This window comes from Temnothorax nylanderi, unplaced genomic scaffold (genome assembly GCF_030848795.1).
Source record: "Temnothorax nylanderi isolate EJ_2023f unplaced genomic scaffold, tnyl_v1.0 TNYL_tig0030_pilon, whole genome shotgun sequence".
Classification (NCBI taxonomy): Eukaryota; Metazoa; Arthropoda; class Insecta; order Hymenoptera; family Formicidae; genus Temnothorax; species Temnothorax nylanderi.
Window position 1 is genome coordinate 1,210,326 of NW_027249092.1, and position 24,401 is coordinate 1,234,726.

At 36.5% G+C, this 24,401-nt stretch overlaps 3 protein-coding genes and 1 long non-coding RNA gene across 9 annotated transcripts in view; 3 read left to right on the forward strand and 1 right to left on the reverse strand.

The window, feature by feature from the left end:
- The window catches only part of LOC139770494 (uncharacterized), a 189,728-nt gene that overhangs the window by 134,685 nt on the left and 30,642 nt on the right, over positions 1 to 24,401 (forward strand). The gene's annotated exons all lie outside the window — the stretch shown is intronic.
- Positions 158 to 1,455, forward strand: LOC139770486 (dynein light chain Tctex-type protein 2B). Its single transcript, XM_071702470.1, has 4 exons — positions 158 to 642; positions 810 to 943; positions 1,056 to 1,189; positions 1,296 to 1,455. Exons 1-4 carry the CDS (start codon positions 470 to 472, stop codon positions 1,341 to 1,343), a joined length of 489 nt encoding a protein of 162 aa, XP_071558571.1. The 5' UTR covers positions 158 to 469; the 3' UTR covers positions 1,344 to 1,455.
- Positions 1,012 to 16,619, reverse strand: LOC139770483 (uncharacterized). The gene is made up of 11 exons (XM_071702466.1): positions 16,442 to 16,619; positions 9,626 to 9,780; positions 9,083 to 9,209; positions 8,848 to 8,965; positions 6,225 to 6,303; positions 4,763 to 4,814; positions 4,315 to 4,423; positions 4,121 to 4,205; positions 3,184 to 4,046; positions 2,912 to 3,118; positions 1,012 to 2,808 (listed from the first exon to the last, which is right to left on the reverse strand). Exons 2-11 carry the CDS (start codon positions 9,747 to 9,749, stop codon positions 2,674 to 2,676), a joined length of 1,899 nt encoding a protein of 632 aa, XP_071558567.1. The 5' UTR covers positions 9,750 to 9,780; positions 16,442 to 16,619; the 3' UTR covers positions 1,012 to 2,673.
- The window catches only part of Ptp10d (Protein tyrosine phosphatase 10D), a 34,438-nt gene continuing 30,642 nt past the window's right edge, over positions 20,606 to 24,401 (forward strand). For 2 of the 6 annotated variants that reach the window (XM_071702475.1, XM_071702474.1), the window contains exon 1: positions 20,607 to 23,478. In XM_071702475.1, the coding sequence (XP_071558576.1) occupies positions 23,395 to 23,478 (84 nt within the window). In that variant the 5' untranslated portion in view covers positions 20,607 to 23,394. Of the gene's footprint in view, positions 23,479 to 24,401 lie in introns of all 6 variants that reach the window. The other 4 variants (XM_071702472.1, XM_071702473.1, XM_071702477.1 and 1 more) reach the window with 4 other exon arrangements.

Genomic DNA, 24,401 nt, shown 5'->3' on the forward strand with positions numbered 1-24,401 from the left:
CTGCACCTCCTCATGCTTTATATGTAGCAATGTTTTCACAGGAAATATTAAATATTATTCTCTTTTTAAAGAATAATTTGATAAGAACTTATGAACACCAGAGTCACTAAAATCTATAGTTTACGTCACGTACACTATAGCATTTTAGTTAACTAGAGTGAGTTTTGGAACATGACCCTGTATGTTCAGTTGTTTGTTCCATACATTCCCATGTCAAATCGTTGAGCGTAGTAAAGGATAAAAATTGTCCGATGTTTGCCTCCTTTTCCCTCATCGTCCTGGTCCTATACCTAGCTTAACGTGTACATACTATAGCAAAATGTATAGGCATGCTGGATCTTTATTGGTTATGTTTTGTCTTATGTGATATTGTTGCCACTGGTTGCCAATTGCCATTGTAGATATAAACAACTTGGAACATGCCCACGATCAGTGGGATGATCTGACGGGAAATTATCCAATATCATAAATGGCAGAGGCGAAGCGAATGCAACATTCTGTGAGACATAACCCGGTGCAAGAAGCAGTGGACATAGTACAGGAGGAGGAAGAAAAGAAACACGTGAATTTGGAAACTCTCGAGGATGATGAGGAGACAGCTCAGCAACCGGTTTATCAAATTCGACCACATCTTCACGAAAAGTACGTACGTCGATTTATCTTATGTTCACGAATAGTATAGTTTGCGTGACAGAATTATAAGATTAATTTATTCTTTAGTAATTAACAGAACTTAGTGAAACTGATGGTATATTTAACATAGTTCATAGCATTTTGTTAGAGTCTAAATTTTTATGCCTTTAACATAGGTTTAAGCCTCTAAGTGCGAAGGAGATAATACATGATGTGCTGTTTGATCAACTCGCTACGAAATCATATGATGCCCAGGCAGCTACTCAATGGACTAAAGATATAGCGGATATTATTAAAAGAAAAATGAAAGGTAATGCTTATCTTTTTTATATGTGCATGTACAATTTAATTTTATATTAATTATTATTATACTTGAAGTTCTGTATGAATATTTATTTGACAACTTTTTGATATATTTACAGACTTACAGTTTAAGAGGTACAAATATATTGTTAACGTGGTTTTGGGACAGCAACATGGTGCTGGTGTAAAAATAGGTACAAGATGTATTTGGGATGCAGAAGCTGATACATATGCCTGTGATAGCTTTATTAATGTAAGAAAGAGATAAATGTTTTAGTTCGACTTACTCGTACATTCGTACAATGTCCAGATATCTTATTTTTATGTTCTTTCTGACTTAATTGAATGTTATTTTTCAGGATACTATATTTTGCGCGGCTATAGTATATGCAGTTTATTTTTATTAAAAGAAATTTTTTCTGGAAAATAAATGTGTATATGTGGACGAAGCGCATGTATGGAAAAATATTGTTTAGAAACGACAGTAAATTTATTAAAATACAACCTATTATTACCATACATTGATACATATGCAACGCAATGTTATATGTCATGATATGACAATTTTTACATATAATTACAGATAATATTTATAGCCATATACAATGGTATGTGCATGATAGTTCTAGCAGTGATATTTTCCATTTTACATGGTTCTTTCTTATGTACTAAAATTATTATAGCACCATAATTCACGGTAGTATAGTTAATTAAAATTTATTTATCCTACTTGTTACAATATTTGATTTATTCACTTTATTTTTTATTTTTAGCAAGTCAGTTTTTTAAGAAATAATTTATAGATAATTTAAAGTTTAATATATTTTGTATATAAAATGACATTAATAAAATTTATTTGTTAAGTGTTAAGGAATTTTACTGTTTTGAAAAATAAGAATATTTTACAGTTTGATTTAGATAGTTAATTGCCAATGCTATGGTGTATAATTTACGTTTTTCGCATGAAAGATATACATTGCAGCAGGCAATGTGAATAAAAATACAAAAAAATATTTACGCATTAATAAAATTTTAATTTATTAATAAAATAATTTATTATGTGCTATTAATTAATTTTATTATTTATTTTCTTTAAATATGTAATATTAAACGTGAAAAATGTACAGAAGGCACTAGATATAACATTTCGTATTATATCTACATTCTATTATAACAAATGTTATACTGCAGTACATAAAAAAATTTTTTAAAATTTTCCACTGAGAAAAATAATACTTGTAATAATAAAAATAAAATAAATAGCTTCCCAAAATATTCCTGCTATATTTCTAAATATGTTAACATAACGCATTAACGATGTTCACTGTCATGTAACAGCACGATTTGTTTTGATTACTTGCTTATTACATAACGTATCATATATTAAATATTAACACATACGAACTGCAAAGTGAAATAGATATGACTTAAAGCCTGCGTTCGTTTATTCACATTGAGAGTTATTGGGAATAAACAAACGCAAGCAAAGAGAGAAAAAGAAAGAAAGAAGAAAAAGCGTAACGTGCAAGTCAAGTGAACGAACCTTATATTGGCAAGGAAAAATTATGAAATTTATAAAACTCTGCTCTAATTGTAAGACTACACTTATTTTTGCATTAACTTCTCTAATTTCTTTTAATTATATTATGATAACAAATGTATATCGCGTGTGTGTGTATGTCATGTGCTTCATTAATTGTTAATATAATATAATTAATTTGTTAATATAATAATAAGTTACATAATGACGCATGGCAACGCGCAGCATAACGGGAGACAAACTGGGACAACGGCACCTCCTTTGCTACTTTTGCTTTTACTTTTGCTAGAAGCCTCGTACTCGTATTTTCCGCTAGCCTTTTCCCACCCTCCCTGAAAAAAATAATGAATAAGAAGATCAAATAATAAAATATCGCGAATTTAGGATCATATAATACATTAAGTATTTCCCACATAAAGTCATATAATGACTTACGCTAGCTTGTGACATGGCTGCGCCAGATTCTTCTTTCTTGGTGAATTCCGCCGAACCAGGAGGATAATAGACTGGCGGCCCAGCAACATTCTTGCTTTTGACTTTTGGTGGTGTATGCGGGACAAAATCAACTTCTTTTTTCTTCGTAGCCGATGATTCCCTTTTGCTCTTACGCTCTTGCCTCTCTATATCGTCCAATACCTCTCGCTGAACAAATGAAATACATACATAGAACTGTTATCATGCAAATAATATAGTATCAATTACTTTACCTCAGAATCAGAGAACGAAGCCATGAGGTCCTCCAGTTTCGTCGGTGGGCCTTCGCCATTGGTAATCGGCTTAGCGGGATATACTTGAGTACCAGTTGGAAACGGTCTCGGCAGGAGAACCTCGTGGTCGTCGGCGTTCTTGTTCGGCGGTACTGTCGTCGTAGTATTCGAGAATTTATAAATCCTGGTCGGAGTGTCTGGTTTGTCGGGATAACGTCCGCTGGACGGTGATCTACCAGATCTATATTCTTCGAATCGATTAACGGTTCTGGTGTGCGTTTCGCTTACGGCAGGCGGTTGATTTTGATATATAGTCGTAGAATAGTCCGGACGATCACCCGGTCCGTGACCATTAGGAAAATTACCGTCGACATGGTAATACTTCTCGCTCACGGTGGTCTTGGTCTCCAAGTTCGTCGGCGGAGCGCTGCGATAATAGGAAGGCTGTGTCGGTTGGCCATGGTGCTCCTCGCGATAGAACTTCGCCTCCTTGTGCATGATTTTCGACTTCTCAGTAACATCGGTCGGCGAATATCTGATCGGCGTGCCAGGATGTCCCGGTACATCCGTCACGGTCTGATAGGTGACCATCTTGTCTGTAGTGGCGGTTCCGCTGGTTCTTGGTAGGGTGTACGTGATCGTTTGATCACCGGGCAGCACGACACTCCCTGGCACGCTGCCACCTGGTAGATACGTCTCCGGCGATCCCGGTAGTTCGTAGGTGTACGTCTTGATGGTGGTGGTCACTTTTGTGTTGGGACCGGGTGTCAGATTGATCGGTATCGATGGACTTGACGAGACCGGTACGGTATACTCGATGTATTCTTGCGTGCTTTGAGTCGGTCGTGGTTCAGTTTGATAATCTTAGGAAAAGTCGTTCGTTTACTTTGAATGTCAAAATTTGGAAAATAGTTATAATTTTATATAAATTACGTACTGGTTTCGTGAACAAACTTGACATCTCTCTGAGTTCCTGGTAAAGGGGAAGTTTGTTTCGAACGAGACGAGCTGTCACCATAGACCTAATAAATATAATTATATTAACGCTAATTGTCCATTTTATTTAATATTACTTAAAAACATCGACGAATCGATGTTTGAAAATATTCGTAATGGTATAATTGTACTCACCAATTCTCTATTGACAACTGATTTTTTAATAATCGGTTCTGGACTTTGATATGAATATGGACTCGCTGAACTTTTAGTCTCCTCATAAGTTCTTTCATGGCTGTCGTCCCTGTAAATATTAATTTTTTTTACATTTGTACTGCATACTACACACTTTTTACATTTATACTACATATTAATTTATTGTACATTTATATATTTCGAAATTTTAGTAGTTATAAAAATAAGTAGTTAAGTACAGTACTGTAGCGGTTACTTAACTACTAAAATAGTAGACGAATCATTTGCATCGTCTGCAATAAATTTCTTTCACATAAATTACATGCAATTGAGAAATGTATAAGTTTATTTCTATTTTAAAATATATGTTACTTGACCGAGTCGCTTGGCATCCATTCAGAAAACGAAGGTATTTTGGATCTTACGAGAAACAGAATTGTGTACTTACATCAAGGGCGCGCCAGTGAGAGGCTGTTTGCTTTCTGATATGACCCATGAATCTAGAACAATAAATCAACGAGTACATTATCATTGTGATTGTCAAAACCGCGATAATAAGTTTAGAATAACAGAGTAATCAAAATTCCTAAATTAATGTCAATTTATAATAAAGTACACGAAATAATAAAGTGCCAATAAGTTGCAGTGATTTACATTGTTGTTTTGATCTTATGAGAGTCATAACGTTAACTACTCCAATAGTAGATTTTATTGGCTGGTACGAATATCTCTGGTCACAACGAATATTCTCACCAACAGTCCTTGTCCTTCCAGTATGTAACTTGAGTCTATCCTCTACTAGCTCTACACCTCCCCCGCGGTCTTTCTCTCTTACCTTTCATTCTTTCTTTCGGGAGAGCAGCGGAGATACGAAGAAATCGGGTCAGCCTTCTGCCATAAGCGGTCCTAATATGGCTACGCTTGTGTGTTATGCGTGACCGCAAAGAACATGAGCTACGACCGTGCCGTCTCTGCCAAATACAGAGATACAGGGAAGACCTTCTTGCTCCCAACATGCTTCTTTACAGCGGAGATGAATAAAGTTTCGAGAAAGTCTCCCACCTCTTCGATTTTCGTAATATTCAACGAGAATGCTCAAAAATTGACGCAAACGAATGTATTTGAAAAGATTTTTGGCGCGGATAAAATTTAATGATGGAGAAACGTAGGTAATATTTGTACTTTGCACGAAAAGTACGAGGTGATGGATGATCGCTTCGCTTATGTAATGAGGCGAAAATATGTTTGTATAAAAATACCAAATTTCTGAAGATACCCTCTAATTTAAACAATTTAAACATTCACCCATTATTTCAACATCGCTTTTATCAAAGTTTTTATTTGTGTTAAGAATTCTTCCACACGTATATATTTGAGAATATCTTTACTAAAAATTTTATGAAAATACGAGACGCGACTTTTCAGAACTTCAGTCCCTGTTTGCTTTCTTTCGAAAGCAACGATAACTGAAATATGAGCGCGACGTGATATCGCGCTTATATTTCGCGATTATAATATTCTTCGCGTCGTGTAGGAGCTAGAATCGCGCTGAAGATGCGAATAACGCTCAAATTCGATCCACCCGATTTTTTCATTATCAATTAACCGTAAACCAGCAAGGCCGTTGCGCGCCTTAAAAGGCGTGACACGAGCAACCGGCTCCCCTACCTTCCTTGATCGTTTCACGTTCGCGAGCTATTCACCGCGACTCCGCGGTGTTACTTGTCTCGGTTAGTTCAAGGAATCCGATAAGAATCCGCTTTGCTACAGCGACAGTACGCTAAACTCTACGGGATGCTCTATAGCTACGTACACAGCACAATACTCAGCAATATTACATAATTATATTTTATTTGTTAAATTACTCGCGTCGTGTGTATAATTTAATAAAAAACGTGGATTTTCCTCACCTGGTTTCCCGTCCAAATCCTTATTGTAGTGGTACGACACTTGCTTGTAGGCTACCGTTTTAGTTTGACCGGGTTGGACCTGCAAGCGCAAGAAGATGAACGTCACGAATGCAGAATCTCGCATTTGTATGCATAGGCATTCAGGTCATCCGTTTTTATAGCAACGATCCGATCGTAACAAATTAGTGCGAGTAATGCGTGGGCAGCGTCAGCGCCGGACTCTCCTTATAAGACTCTGATTACGACTGTCCCACGTGTAAAACGCATGGGCGGATCGGTAACAACATCTGAATTCCGCGGAGCAACTCACGGTCGAGGATTGTTTCAACTGCAAAATCCAGCTATGCAGTGGAGTTACCAGAATATTACGTATATAGAATAAATTATATTTCGATCTTAAATAAATTATAATTCTCTATTTTTTATCTGAATATATGCACGCGCATCGTGAGCTACTTTGCGTATGATCTTTAATACATGACTTTAGCACATGATTTCACGAACTGCAAGAATATGCAAATAAGACATATGGAAATTTTAAAGATTATTTCGTTACATTCTATATACCGTTGCAGATGATGATAGACAGTGTCGCTTAAAGATCTTGAAGCCCATTAGTTTGAACATATATCCGGCTGGTGTGCAAGGAGTGTAAGAGCAAACCAATTTATTTTCATTGAACGTCGGATTACAAGCCATACGACTAGCGAACGCTGCAATTACCTACCTCGGGGCCCCCGTTACACGCAAGACTGATTCTGTGCCTCGCCGTGATGCGTCTAATGTTCAGTATATCGCGTAAAATGGTAATATTATTACTACAATTACGTAGCTGTCTCGAACATCATTACCTAGCAGAACGTTTTAACGCATTTCTCCATTTTCTCTCTTATCTGGTCAGAAGACCAGGGCCAAAATCATGAGAACGTACGAGGAATGTTTCGTTATTCGCAAGTATTTTAGAAAGTGAGGAGTCACGCCACATCGTGCATTTAAATCGTAAAAGATACCGTCGTGTATATATTAGAAAATTAATAGAAAAAAGGAGGACAGATTTTAATTTTTACAATAATTATAAAAATAAAATCTGAAATTTGTATTAACATTTTGCCGTTTAATTTTTCTCCATTATTCTCCTCCTCATTTATTAAAACATTCTTCGAAACTTCGCGTGAAGGCTAAAGGTCAATGGATAAATACGAAAGTGAGGGAGTGGCGTAATTACGGTCATCGAGCGATCATAATTTGGCTTCAAATTAGACAGCTGAGCGGGCGACTATTACAATGCAATTACACGACCGACGATCTATTTTTGCTCAATACCAGATCGATTCTAGGGGACATGGCGATTTCAAATATAAAAGTGATCTGGCTTATTCCTCACGGTGTCTAATGTAGCGAGAGGCAGCATTGAACATTCGCTAGATGCACTGGCATTTGCAACCCGGGGGCAAATGCATGAACGATGCAATCTGCGTGGCGTATAATTGGAGCCGCAGCGTCCAGCGGGACGCATAAAGCTCGGTGAACGTTAACGTGGAAGTGATTTCATACACTTTGCATCTAACAATCTATTGCGCCTGATTTATATAGTACGGCGGGTGTTGTATAGATCCGCTGTTAATAATAATGTCGTTGATTAATGTTGCTGATAAATGAACACGCGGTACGATTTACTGATGCTAATCGATTTTCTATTGATCTACGTTTTACCGCAATGAATAATATTAATTCTTATATTTATTTCTTGGAATAAAAATATTTTATTTATTTACGACTTTGAAATAGCTAAACTGTATGCATATTGGCCACAAATATCTAATTTTATATTTTTGTTCGAGATATAAAAAATACATAAATAAATCTTTAAATTGATTAAATTGATTAAAATTAAATATTATAATTTTTTTCCGACTCGAGAATCTTGAGAAAATTGTATATTAGTTAAATAATACAGTTCGTGTTGTCGAATTCGTGCTTTTGGCTCGGTCATTTCAAGTACCAAGATTTTTTATGTGCTGTTAAGTAGCTTCACTCAATTAACATCAGATGATCGAAATAGTCGTTTTCTGTTCAACAGCACATCCAGCGAGCTCGGCAAGGGCGCATGAGCATGGCGGCATGCGAAACTAGTTTCTTGCATGCATTAATCACGCAACGCATTCGTTTTTTTGTTTAAGAACCAGGACCGTCGACGTCGACGTGATTTCATCCGATGCGTGATTATCGTTCTTTCCTGTGTTCCTAGATTTTATCCCTGGGCTATTATCCATTTTTCACCCCAGCAATAATAAGGAAACTATAACTCACACTTTAGATTTGGTTTTTATATGTTTCTTTTATATGATCTTCAATTAATTGTAAATGTGTATTTATTTATTTGCGAAGTAGAGTAATGTGATATTAAATGATACCAAATGACAAGAAACCTTGCAAAACTATAACATTTTTCAGAAAAGAGACTTATTCGTGCAATAAGATTTCTCTCTAGAACTGTATAAGTCCAGAATTGTTTTCAAATTAATATGGGCCTTGATATTATACTTTCCAATGTATCGAATAAACAGTATCGAATTTAGCTTACGATATTCTAATAACGCGTCATTTCAGTTTAAGAACTCACATCTTGCAGCTCCGCGTCCAGATGTTCCAGGCCCGGGATACCGCTTGCCGTTCCAGTTGGACCGGTACTAACGAATTTTTCAGTGGTAGTCACTTTCGAACGAGACGGAGACATGGGTCTGAAAAATAATTTTTAATCCGAATATTTATTATAATGTATTTTTACATTTGAAAGGACACTAATTGCGTAAGTGATGCACCATTACGGATTATCGTATAACTTGTTGTTCTCTCACCTGCCCTCCGAGATCACTCTGGTAGGGTTGGCAGCTACCCTATATTCGACTTGGGGCAAGAGTGTTCTGTCTCGGCTAGGAGTAGCACTTCTCGAAACACTCGTCTGCAGATCCTCGAGAAGTGCGTCTGAAAGAGCCGAATAAATCAATTTAACACGCCATCGGTGTTTTAACGAAGAATAGAGATGAGAAAATGAGTCCGAGTATCTAATAAACGATTACGATCGACCTTAATTAAAATGTTATCACATTTAACATTAGTCTTTTATATCACTTTAGATACAATTTTAAACGCATTACATAAATTTTGTTTCAAGAGTATCACTATCAATCAGCAGTGGAGAGGAAAACTCAAGATAATTACATCATCAAAAGTTTGATAAATTGTTCGTGTCGCGCGCGTAACTAATTTAGTCCCTAAAATTTGCTATGAAAACATTGTGAGTAAAATGATCGCGGACTCGTTCGACAGAAAAAGAGAGGAGCGGAAATGAACAACGGATGGATAGAGTTACACCTCTGGTGGCACATTTAAAGGTTTACCCAAGTTGTTTTCGAGGCTGCTGGCCGTGGCTGCTCCGTCTCTGTGGCCAGATATAGGACCGCCATGACTCACAATCTTTCTGCTGGTGTGCGTCGACGTTCGCTCCCTCACGGCTGCTGACATTGTGTTCCTCTTAAGCCCTGCCTCACGAAATCTATAACGGATAACGAGGAAGGCGTTGATTGGTGTCTCAATTAATTTTATTGTAACCTATCATTAATCTGTCTCATTATGAATATTTAGGTATAACAAGATCTCTGGAACATGTCGAGTACTGGAACATGTCGAGTAACTGGAACGACGCGCCGGCAGCATAGACATGGATTGGATAAGATATTTCTTGCTGCAACGCGCTACTTATAGAAGTGTGAAGTTATAAATAGAATTGATATTAGAGGATTCGGATCTCTGTAGAGAGCTATGGACTTTCGCAGAAACTTTCGCACCACTCGAAGCCGGTTTACAAGACTCGCGCAACAACCGTGACCAGGCCGGCCAGTTTTAGGCTCGAGTGGGTGTAGGTTCCTGATTTCCGTCGCGCATGCACGATTTTTATCTTAGTCGTAAAAGCAGTTTCTCAACGTACCGTTGGCGATTTGACAAAATTTTTTCGAGAAAAATATGCATAGACTTAAATTTTATTTTACATTTCACGCACATTACGAAACGTTCGCGTTATGAAAGCGACGTTAAAGCGATAATATTCTGTGAAAACTGATCCGTTCAAAATATATGAGACCAGATAAAGGGATGAGATCAGTTTCTGGGAACAAAATCGGCGGAAATGGTCTCATACTTATTCCGGTGGAGGCACCAATGCGAATGAGGCCAGGGGGCCAAGGAGGCCTTCCAAGAATCGGCAGCTAAAGAGGTACGCATTCATATGATCTCCTCCAAAACCTCGAAACGCACGGTGTTAGTCGGGACCGTTTCTGGAATGTGTATTCTAGCGACTATTGCGCAAGTAACTCTGGTAATCAATCGTAATACAAGAAGAAAGAAAAAGTTGCGATCCAAATTTGGTAATAGCAGGCGCCTCTTATTGGAGGCGAGTTTGGGCGAATTGGTCCAAGGTCAGTTAAATGCAGATCAAGGTCAATTACAGTATTGTGCATGCCTTCGCGAGATCGCGAGTCGAATATCGCCTTGATTGTGATATACGAGTTCTTAATGACACTGCACTCGTATTATCAAGATTACCATTAAAGACAGTTTACTCCCAGGAAAGACAGACGTATCAACAATGATGACAACATATAAACTATTTCGAGTATTAACAAAGTGGATGCATTATTAATTTATGTATATGTGTATATATCTACATATATATACATATAAAACTTATACACATTAACATCGTAATGATTAGTGTACAAAAGATTATATTTTTGCTATATATTTTGTAATTTTGGTGATTTGTTATAATATATCACTGTTAGTGATGTGTGTGACATAATGTTTATAAATAATACGCGTAATTACAGTAGATATATTTGTGAAAGAATTCAAGAGCAAAAAAGGCGATAACGAGACCATTCATACTCGGATTTTATCGCACAATTTCGTTTTCAGACGGCGTTATAAGTTGACTTCAAAGCACACCGCGTCATTCCTGTTTAATATAGAGCACACGTAACTACTTGATCAGCTCGAATAAGCAGTATCGGTTGCAGTGGCGTAATTAAAATGTGACGAGTTGCTCGATAGAAAAAGAAATCGTATGATATAAAGTTAATTTATCGTGATAATAATGGCTGTACCATGTTTGCAAAATATACGTGAAGGGCGGATAATAGTCCATAAAATGATAAAATAAATGCAGTTTTTAAACAATACAATCAGAAGCCTAAATTGGAATTCTAAATGCTTTTCGTGTGATCGTACATTTGTCAACCGCAACGTTACGCCACTGATAACGGACGATGTAACTGCTTTAAGCAGACAGTTAGCCGGTCATCGTCAGTGACATTGTATCGTGCCCTCCAAGGCTATCGTGTCAATCGAAACGACGATGACTGCGATTCGTTTAATTCCAAGAAGGCTACCTAATCGTGACTCTGCTCGAGTTAGCGCTTAAGATCCGATAGATATAGAGCTTTCATCCCGCCAGTCGCGATGTTTTATTTGCCCGTCTTTTTAATTGTGAATCTAATTTGCATTCACGCAAATGTATTCTTGGCCATCGGGTGGTGGAGTAATAATTTCAGCTTGCAAAATGCACCTGCGCGTTACTGATCGCGATTCTTGCGCAATCACTTTCATCTCGTTTAAATATAAAGAGCTTGCGTGCAGTGAGAGGAGAAACAAAAAAATCATTTACACTACCTTATATCGCTGTTAACCCACAATGCGATCTATCAAAAAATTTGATATGCTTCTTTTTATTGACAGAAACGCGATATTCTTCCCTATAGATCACGTTAATATAAAATCCAAAGATTGAAAGATTAAATGTTATCGCTTTCGTTAACGTGCGTATTTTATAACGTATAACGAATATCGCAGTAATTTTAATTCTTTTCTGTATTACGTCAAGCTACTTCATCGGATTATAAACGAACATAATTTCCAAAATCAGTGCGATAAAATTCAATTGATCAAGCAAGAAGAGAAACTAAAATAAATTATGAAATAGAGCTAATAAGTATAAAAGCTGTAGAAAGATTTATCTTGCTGGCCAATTCGACGAAATTAGATTGATTGTGCTGGCATCAATATAAGAAGTATTTTAAAGCGTGTTACGAGCGAGAACAAATCCGTGACTCATATGCTCTATTTCACGGCGAGAGCTTTTCACAGATGTATACAATTTGTAAATAAAATAAACCATGTCGGAAGGCTACGAGATCATATGTATTTTCGTCTCGAAGAGGCGAAATTCGATTGTAAAATAGCGAAATACTTTCGAACGAAGTGATTTACAGATTTGCAACAGTCAAGATTATCAAAATTCAAAATTTAACGTGCGATTATGTATCAACATGTTAACAATATTTTATTTTAAAGAATGAATTCTCTATTCCTGGAGAATAAATAAGAATCACTCGGAGAAGAAAGGAACTAGAGTACGAAGAAGTGCATTACTATTCTAAACACTATAAGAGATCGTGTTGCAACTGCGTGATTATGTTACGTCGTTACTGCTGGTATATTGATACGTCGCAACGTTTCTGTAATGCTGCGGTACGAACGCTACTGTCCTACGTATTACATCCAAATATATCTTACACAACGATATCTGATGTCTGGTACTATTAATTGCGGCATCACACCGATTATATAGTGCCGATTTTATTGAACGTACATGGAATGGTGAAAACATATAAACGATACAGAATTACAACCGTGTCAACGGGAGAAAGTCCCCTGTGTTTGCATTCACAACACAATTGCGCAAACGACTATAAACACGAATATCACAAACCTCATAGAATAAGTTTCTCCTATTAGATATTCATTGAATTTTGGAAATATTTATAAAATGTTTTTCTCTAATATTTGTGCCGAGAACATTTATGAAATATTTATGAAATCGATATTGATAAAAATATTATATGAAGGTACAGTATTCTCTCGGATACTTCTATGATTAAAACGATTTTCCCACATAATTCTAAAAAATTCTATAGTTACGATACTTTTCATGGGTTCTGTCAAATTTAAGATTATTCTATGAAGAGTTAATTTTTTATTTTGATAATTAATTTTACAATTTTTGTCATGCTAAAAAGTTTCTTTTCATCTTACAGTACTCGATATTGAAACTATTGATTTAAATTCTTACACCGTATTATGTAGAATCGGTAATTCGAATGTAATTGAAACGTGATATTACTGCTGATTACGTGCGTGAATGATTATTAAGTTCACGATTCAAAGAGAAGTTCTCGCGTGTCTGAAGTCTTGGTGTTTTGTACAAGTATAGTCATTCATGTGTGTGAAAAAGAAAGAGTACAAAAGTTTCAAGTTTGTCTTGGCGAGTCTGATTAATGCAACACGTAAACATATGAGTTTAGATAATATCGAATTTTCTTGTCAACTATGGAGGTTGACAGAAATAATAAAGTCATGATTATAGTTCGCTAAATATAATTTAGCGCTAAATACGCTAAATACAATATAATTTTTTTCAATTTTGAACCTTAAATCTTTCTTTTCAAATAAAGCTAAAAAACGAGGTATAAGATGTAATTACTTAAATTACTGATTATGTCTTTTTTTAATCTTTAATTTTTTGTTGTAAAAAGATATTCAACGAATTTGAAAAAAATATTAAAAATAGTACTATCTTTTTCAAGTAATTTGTTGGAACATCAATAAATTATATCGGTTAACGTTACGCGTGTACACGTGTATGAAAGATAAGAAAAAAATATAAAATCCAATCTCATACAAATTTAAAGATGACATTTGACATCACGTGGGTGGCAACGGTCCAGCCAACTGGCGCCCGGAATCTCATCTCATCTCATCTCTCTTTCTCATCTCCTTCTTCGTCCGCCGCCATTCCCCGTTCTTTGTTTAACCAGTTTAAATATAACCTATCCACCTTTATGCCGTTATTTACACCCCGACTAACAGATTTTCTGTCGGCGCATTTTACGTGAATAGTACATTTTTAATGGCATTTTGACGATTGCTTGTTAATGCTGTTTTGCAAACGTGCACAAACGAACCGTGAATTTTGGCGTCTGCATAGTGCCAATATGAAATTGCACGTGATTGCCATTAACTGTTTTCAGCAGCTGCGTGTGATTTAACCAGCTCCGTAATGATTTAAACGTATAAAAACATGACAGTATATCATTTCATATTTTAATTGAATAATTTTCTACGGAAATTTTATCTCAACGGAGTTCCGACTTTAAACAAAATTTTGCAATATTATAAAATTAAAATTTCTAAAATTTATTGTTTTGCTAACATCGTAAAAAAAACGTGACAAAAAATATACGGTTGTATTTTTGGCGCGTCAACCCAACGGTAAGAAGCTTTATGAGCTATGAGCCAATATGTTTTTGGCTTTACGCCCATTTTTATATCTACTTTCGTCCCCATTTTTTCTTCATTTCAGTTGTACAAATGTCTTATTAATTTTTTTACAAGTCAATTTCGTGTAAAAATATGCCGCCTGCCAAATAGCGCAGCCGATAGAGATAAATCAGAAAAACAGTAGATTGAAAACGAGAAACAATTTCAAGAGTTACGATTTTGTTTTATCTCAACAATTCGCTCTTGTCGGTTTTCCTTAATTAAACATCACGTTAATGAAGATGAGATAATTTACAACTGTGTTAAAATATTGCACTGTGTCAAAGAATTCCCATTTATTCTTGAATGTTATTCTTATGTATAATGCATCGCTTACGAAGCTCTTAATGAACGTTGTAGCATTCGTAGTGACGCATGAATTATGCATATTGGTATTTATTCTGAGTGGTCTTTAAAACGCACCTAACATGGCTGAGAGATCCGCGGAGACGGAAAGTGGGATTTGACCTTCCGCCTATCTCCAATCATCTGCTCACCGTATTACGTATGCTTGAAGAGACAAGTTCCAGTCGATTGCGGATATGTAATTAGTGTCAAAAACTGCTCCATATGATATTGTCGCGTGATTTGAAAATTTAAGTTTTATGGAAGACTCTTATAAAATAAAATCGGATTTCCTTATACGTCCTATTAAAATAATATGCTTATTTTGTAAAATTATATTTTAACTTTAATGAAATAATAAAATATTTTATATACAATTCACAATAAATATGTGGAAACTTAAAGTTTATGTAAAAAGTTTGTACGTTATAATTTTTAAATTTGACGTTGCAGAAATAATTTTTAATATAAGTTTCCGCCACATATACACACACATTGCATTTAACATTCATAGATAAACGTAGAAATATCTTTAATTATCTTCACTTCTAATATAAGATTAGAGTTATAAAATTACTTAATTTTAATTAATTTTAAAAATGACATGTCCCACATATGAAAATTTAACAAAAGTTTTGTACAACATGTAACAGTTTCAGAAAGAAATCATTTTCTACTAAGTATTCTAAGAGCGTTATAACGAGTCGGAATGAAAATTTCCAAACGATCATCGAGTTGAAGGGAACTTTTTTTAACCTGGTAACATCAGGAATCATGGCGTGTTAACCAATGACATGTGCGGCATAATGACGGTCGCTGTTTGCAGTCATTCAAAGGCACTGAGGCATTTTCAGTGACGGAAGATTAATTGCTACATGGGACCGATAGTGCGGCGGGTAGCGCACTAATAGTAATTCAATACAAACAGAAACATAATTGCAAAGGCACTTCTATGCTAAGATAATTAATGTTAATTGGCGATTCTGACGCCGCTAATTCGCCGGCTGGCAATTAGTAAATTATATTTAATTTATTTACACCATGTATTATCCTTTATTTGTTCACGTCCAGATTGTTTAAATAATTTTTATTATTAATTTAAATGCTCTTCTGATTTATGCGCAATACTTTCAGTTTTTGATTTTTTACGATATTTAATTTAAAACAAGGCATCTGTATGACCATCTGTGTGCTATCAATTTAAAAATGTTTAAAAATTTATTATACATTTACATAAATTTTCGTGCAATTCGACAAATACTTTTAACACAGAATCGATATATTTACAAAATACCTATGCGTAATACATTGAATAAATGAAATATATTAAATACATTAAATACATTAAATGTAATACATTAAATAAAACTAAACGAATTTAGATCATATTTCCAATTAGAGAAGTCTGAAGAGATGTTATAAAATGTGGCCATTCTTACCTCGCGAGAAAAGGGTAATCCAAAATTTGCACACCGGTTAGATCACTTTTTTCCTCCGTCTCGTTTTCTTCCCGGCGACTTTGCTCACGCGTCGAATCCAACCGATCAATCCTGACCGAGCGAGCGGTTCACAAGACACCAGATTGACCGTCCGTCCAGGACTGGTTACATACACTTGCTGCGCTACTCGCCAGAATCCGTTGTGGGTAGACAGGACCAGGGCGTGCGCATGCGCGATGGATCGCGAATTGTTAGGTGTCCCCGACCCGTGGAAACCTTCAATCGTCGTACTTCAAGATCGAGAGATCATCGATATTACGAAACCTGACGTCTAATGAATTCAAGATCAGATCAACGATGATTTTCATTGCAATAAAAATTTCAATAAGATTTGTCTGGATTTAAAACATGTGAAATTGGATAATAATACGATTAAAAATTGTTTAACAATTGTGTTTACCAATCTGAACATTGTCATCTCTGTCATATATGAGTGCACTCAATTAATTTTGTAAGAAAGTCACAAATTGTCTGGCCAAGGTATTCACGGAATTTGCATTAATTTTATATCCAAGGATGCATTATGCAATTAATAAGATTAACATAATTATTATATCTACAAAATGCTATCGTCAATATTCTAAAATTATTATTATGTTGCTTAATAATATTGCAATAATTGCAATAATTTTCATCAAATTAATTTAAACAATATTTTTTCGTAATTTGTAATTTTCTAAATAACGATTCAATAAAATATCATTTAAACAATTATTTACTTACATTGAGATTTGTTTGAAAAATCAAATATATTTAGATTTGTTGAAACATAAACTTATTTTTTAAACAAATTTCAATTTGATATAATTTTTGCATAAAATTTTGTGCGAGATTACAATGTTACTTCAAAAGACTCTTCTTTTAGATCTGTTGGATGTATAAATTCTTGCTTATCCTTTCCTTTCGCTCACGTTATGCAACCTTGTGACTGCTAAACTAGAAATCAAGATTTATGGTAATAACAAAGCTTATAAAATGCTTTAATGACGATACATATCAAGTTACACAAGATAAATATAAATTGATCCATAATCACTTCCGTCAATGTAATATATAGCTTTAAGAAATATTCTGTTACAAATTAATGCGCTATGTTTACCTTCCATACTATATTTAAACTATAATAGTTTATATCACTGGTAAATATAGTCAAATTAAAAGTCTATTAATGAGATATAAAGGAAATTACAATTTTATAATACAAAGTTATTCCAATAATTATTGTTGATGACGTTAGACAATAATATATTTTATTTAATCATTACATTTGTATAACAATTATTTAGTATATTCTTTTTCATTTTTTTTATTATTAGTGTAAAATAGTTTAGTGTAAAATAAAAAAAGGCATAAAAAATTGATGTGCGGATCATTTTTCTTGTAATTCTTGAGCTGTTGGTGAGGACTTTTTCTTAAAAGGTTTGCGGACCAACAGCCGACGATGACATCATGACCAAGAGAGATGAAAGATGACAAAAGACACCTCAACCTGCTGCTGACGTCAGTTTGCCCTCGTCATACTATCGCAGGCATGCATATTTATTTGAATGTGGGTAGTCGAACATATAGCTATAGTTGTCATTGACGAAAATGACGAAATCGCTTCATTGATCGTCGCGTTTATTCTGGATCACAAGTACGAGTATCTCTTACCGTCGGCTGTTAAAGAAGAAGCGTTGAAGAAAAATATAAAATAAAAATTTATGAATTATTAGTATTCTACTTTATTACTATTAAAAAGAAATCTCGATTATAAATAAATTAAGTTATAGATTTTTTTCATCTTTTGCGTTCTTCAACCAACAATTGTCATAGTAGAAGATGATGTTGCTCGCTAATATGACAATAGATGTCACTAATACAACCATTTTATTTATCAGAATTGTATAATAGAATGTAAAATAGATTCCTGTGTTCGCTACGTGATTCTTACTGTGTTTCTTCATATCCACGATGTAGATTTCATTTATATGCATTTTTAAAAAGTGATTTTTAGTTTTGATAAAGTGCGTCATATTAGCGTTGTCATATTTATTGTTAATAACAATTTGTAAATATAATTTACATGGTTACATTTATAGCAGTTAATACTTCTTTTTAAATCTACATGGAAATTTTTTTACACATTAAACGTAGGAAAGAAGGATGAATTTGCTGCGTCTTTTCTCCCAAATTTATACTTGCATTTAAGTATCACTTTTGTGTCAGAAGATATGTCAGGGATACGGTGAAAGTAACGTGACTCCGATGACGTAAATTAGAACGCATTTTCTACGTGCTACAACTAAGTGACAGTCGACTGACTTATTATTTTGTTATTCATCAAGTTGCTGTATTAGCAACATGCTAGATAATTTTTAAGAAAACGTAATATAGAAAGTTTGTCGAAACGCTGCTGTATTTGCAATACTCATGCTTTCATTGTAGATGACATAAAAACGCCAGAATAGATAAAGTACTTGAGTCGTTGTCATGTTATTGATTTTTCCGTCTTCTGTTGGCTTTTCGAAGTAACACGCGCGTAATTATAAATTCTAATATTTATTGTTGCCTACAGCAGGGTACTAATTATACTAACCACGTCTCTGACTTCAAAGCTACAGAATACCTGCGTAGGCGTAGAAGAGCGACAATTTCTATGAATAAAGATGATACACCGATAGAGATTTGTCTACGTGTATGTGCATATGCACGTGTGCACGCACGTGTGCGCGCGCACGCGCGCACGTATCAGGTGGCGACTGTCGGTTCAGGAACAACGCTGCGGAGGGCAAAGGCCGGGGGGAACAGCGAAGTGTGGTGAGGGTTAAAGGAGGCTGTAGCAAGAGATGCCGGTAGAAAGGAAGAAACAGAAGATGTATGTGTGTAGTCGTTATTTTACGCGTGTGTGAGCGACGTGTCCGCACAAGCGAACGTGGGGATGCGAATGTATTAGTCTTACCTTACTTCGGGTGTGCGCCAGGGAAGGGCGGGGAATGATGTTACCCGGGGAAAAGAAAGATATAAAAGAAGATGCGCGATGTCAACATGACTGTGAAATCGCAGGTGCCGTTCGGGATTTTCCAGATCCGCGGAGGCGTTGCCATCCATTTAAATGCCATCGCGTGGAATTGACACGGTCTATGGGAGAGCCTTCCCATCTATCGTTTGACGTTGACACGTGCAATGCGTTTCGCGATTGAGAAATGGAAGCTATCGATTGCTGTATTTACCATATCCATCAAGCAAATCTAATCTTTTGATAAATAAATTTCTTATGAAATTGTATCTAATTATTTCTAAACATATCAGTTATAATAGTTCTATACAGAATTTAAATTCTTAATTAAAGCATGAAGAGAGAGTGTATGAGAACTGCATTTTTAATTTTATTTGAATTAAAAATATTTTTCTAATATATCTTCTTTTTATAAATATATTTTAGATGCCAATTTAAATAGATTCTAGCATTTGAGAGACCAATAAAAGAAAAGATATGACAAGAAGTGTAAAGAAATATATATAAGCTGGAATAAAATAAATTTAAAAAATGGATGCGACTAGAATAATTTTGTAGTTATTAACAAGGTGACAACGACGTATATTCTTCTACAATACTCTCCTTTGAAACAACATTGCTTCTCACTGTTTTAAGAAAAGTTTCTTAAAAGGAAGCGTTGTCTATCTACTTTAGCGTTCCCATTATATGATATTTGCATATTTTACAGATACTATTTTTATAGATTTTATAGATACCTACCATTTTTAGTAGGTTGCTAACAAAGTATTTCAAAAGATGAAATTAGATGCATCCATAGTAAATACTATGGATTATTCGTATCAAGATTGCACTATAAAAATAAAAAAGAACACATTCACGATTAATCGAACTTAATTGTTTTGCTCACAATATGTATTAATTCGTGTCATGTAGCTACGCTACTGGGCTTCCTCGCACACAACTGAATCATTCTTGTTTGTACATAACATATACCAGGTACATTTATACAATGTATGCAACAAGAGCGAGCGAGAGGGAGCGATAACTAGAAGGGAAAGGCAGACCGTCAGTTGGTGGGAGTTGAGGCAGCGGATGCAGTAGTGATGGCGGCTGCGTTGGATAACCAGCCGGAGCAGGCCAGGTCGGAGGAGCGAGGGAGACGGACGACGTGGGTAGGAGAGAGAGCCAGAATCGGAATGGAAAGACAGCCAGGTTGCCGGACGGGGTGGCAGGGGTGAGGGGCGAAGGCGAAGAGCGGCTTAGCCTGGCGCTGCCTCGGTCGTAGCCACGAGTGGAGTGTCGAGAGAACAACCGAGGTCCCGTTGGCCCTGGTGGTCGGCCCGCACCGGGTGAGGCGTCATGAAAGCGCGCCAGTCGACCGTGCGCACCTACAGCCGTACGAGAGCACGCTGAACGCTTCGTTTGCTGCCCATTTCCCGGCCCTTCCTCGCCGTCGCGCCTCCGTCCGTTTTCGGAGCACGACACGTTGACACGCGGCGACCGGCGCATTGGCGCACCTCCTGAGACGTTTCCCAGTCGGATTCACCGGGATCGCAGGATGACAGAGGTGACAGGCGGACGTCTAGCTGGATCGGCGACTCCGCTGATGAACGAGATCGCGCGTTTAAGGGATGTCGCTCTCTTTCTCGTCGAGGAATCGTGATCGGGGCGGGTGAAGAAGCGCGGTCAGTGGCCTGGTTTCTGATTGACACCCTAGGGTGGTGACCTCGGATAAGAGAGACTCTCCTTTTGTGCTTTTAATTAGAAAGTTGGTGTTGTTTTACGGTGTTTATTTTGAAATCCGGGCTTCGTTCTCTTTTATGACGCGTGTAGCTCCTTCCTCGGTGGCTTAATGAGGGCCTAGGGAGCGGCAGAGACAATGGATTCGGAGTAATGCTCAGGTGTGTGCTCCTTTGTTAATCAAGACGGAGCGTTTGTATTCTGCTTAACTACTCGGAATCTCTTGTTTCTCATAATTTTCGTCCCGATGGATGATTCAGGGATAGCCTCGTATCATTAACTGTGACGTTTCGCGCGGTGGTTCTTCTCACGCGTGATATTTTCGCGCGTGAATTGCGATAGAGTAACGGAAGGAAGTCTCCTCGGTAAGTGGACGCATAAAACCGCAGAACGGTTTAATCTGCTCAGTACTAATCCAGCCATAACTCATATTTCATATAAAGTTTCCGTCGTGCGGTTGAACTTGTATTTCATCAGCGACATCGGATGAAGCGAAGTCAAGATAGAAGAGATCTATTGGCTGCAGAACACACGTACGAGCTTGATGTATAAAAAAGTCGGAATTATTGAGATTTTTTAAATTTTGTAAAATAAGGATCTCATCGTCGAACGACATAATTAAATATTATCGCGAAAAAACTAAAACAAAGTATATTGTATAGTGATAAGTGCAAGGAAAAAATCGATCGGGCACAGACCTTTCTCCGGACAAAATCACGCGTTTCCGATCACCGAGCAATCTCTCGGCTATTTTCAATGTTTTGTGAAGCTTGCTTCGTTACCTCATTGTTGTCACGTTGACCGCGCCGAAGGGTGCAACCCCTAGTTCGTTATTCCGTTCCACACTTCGGAGCATTCAAATCGCGGAGTAACGAAGGGAGGAAACTAATCCAGTCCAGAAATGATATCGCATTTTTCGTTCGATGAATAGACAGATGCGATAGAGAGAAATGTATTTAAAAACGAGAGTATAAAATAGAAGTAAAAATAACACAATATGTTTTCTTTATAAGAAAGCAAAGTAATTTTCTAATTCTTCTTCGGTTCGTTACTACATTAATGTATTATGTGATTTCTTTACGTCACATACTTCAAGAATAACATCGAGGAAGACAAAGGTGCCTGATGAGCGAAAGAACCGGTATTCTATTTAAGAACAACATGAAGAAAGGCAGAACAAAAAGACACGATATGTGCGAGAGATAAAGTAGAGAGGCACGCCTATTATACTTTCTTTGTTAGCATAGTCGTCTATGTATATGTACCGGTCGTTGACATACATTTTCAACGTCAGATAGATGTCAAAATGTGAAAAGCAGCTGTAATAAAGTAATGAAAATTATATTAGATGTCTGTACCAATTAAGCTTCCGTTTTCTAAAGTAATTTTATATGAAAGAAACATTGCGCAACAATCAAATTAATGCAAGAAGCATTCCACATCTAGATTTAAAAAAAAAAAAGAACAAAATTGAATGCTCGAAACTAAATCGACCTACTTCAATCCGGCACGAGGACTGTGCGATTTGTTGAAGCAGAATTTAATGGATAACGAGCGCTAAGACACTGCAGGAAAATGATCCATTAATTTTTTTTATTCCGGGAAATTTACATAACTCTGATGCACCTGACACAGCGGATGTGCCAGACCCGAGGAGGGGAGCCTGAGAACCAAGAGCAGCGACGTGCGAGAGTCGCGCATTAACCGAGTCATCGTTTCCTGGTGTTTTGGATTCGTGATAACGCGTTAGCTTCAGTCAAGCAGAAGGCTCGGCGACACGCGGCTCGCCGACTGATATGGCAGCAGCCGACCTTCCTGCCACCGCGATCCCTCGGCTCCTCCGCCATCGTCGCCGTCACTACCTCCGGTACCGGCGTAGCTGTCAAACAACCGAACAGGTGTTACCGCGAGGTACCCGGAGTGGGACACGCGATTTCTTGTGATACCACACGCACGGCGCGACTCGAAGAAGTAAGTCCTAGTGCCGTCGATCGATCGATGTGACACGCACATTCCTCGCGCATTCCTCGTTACTTAACTGGACGCCGAAGGTGTCTTCGTGGGTGTTATATTCCGTGAGGTGTCAGTGAGTGTCTGGGTGAAGGGTGGACCAAGAGCGATTGCTCCGAGAACAAGGAGGTTTCGACGTTGGTAGATTTCGCACTCATCGAAGATGACGGACCGTAAAGTCTTCTCTCCACAACCAGTATCCAAATTCAGCAGCATCCTTCTGCTGCTGTTGATTCTTTTAACCGAGGTGAGTGCCGATAACCACATGGATATGGGACATGTCGATAGAGTATTGTTTTACGCTAGAGACGTGGGTATTAGCGCGAAGGACGCGCATTGGTAACATGCGTACATGTTTGTGAAATTATAAAATTGTTTCTTTTTTCTGATGCTTTCGAAAGATGTATCGTTATTAATATTTAACTCAAATTTTCGTTATTTTAAATTTCCCTATAAATAATAAAATTTTTAATTCAAAATTTGTCAGGCTAATATTTAACAATTACAGTTATTTGAGCGTTTCACAATTTGTATGGAGTACTCAAGAATTACAGTTATACTATTACTTTCTATCACTTATTTATGCACTAATTCATTTTGAATGCACTTCGTCTTAATTCTTCTTTGTCTTAGTGTGAAAATGATGGAGATTTATCGTCCTTGCATTATTTCACTGAACTTCTATTCTTACTATCACTGGGGCATATAGAGCGGTTAAATAATGATCTCGATCTAGGACATTCCACTCCGGAGAATGTCCTTTTACACTGAAACGTACGTACTTGAGGCAATCTAGAGGCGATGACGTATAGAAGCGTATTGCATAAACTTGCAAATTTAAATTTATGAATCCGATATTAAGCTTAACATGCTGAATAAACAACTTTATATAAAAGTCAGCACAAATTAAAAGTTCACTTTCAAATTTCTTGTTTCTTGATTAATCTATACCATATGTGAATAATATAAAATTTATAAATATGTTTGATACAATATTTTGGATCAATACAAATGAATAACAAATAGGTAAGGAACATAAGGAATCTACACTAAATCGTTAGATTCATGTGTGGGCCTATTCTGTAACTCTTAACGACAGTTTCATTATATTGTCGTTGCGCAGCTTCTTTACCATATATATAATATCTGCGCAACGCAAATATAACGATA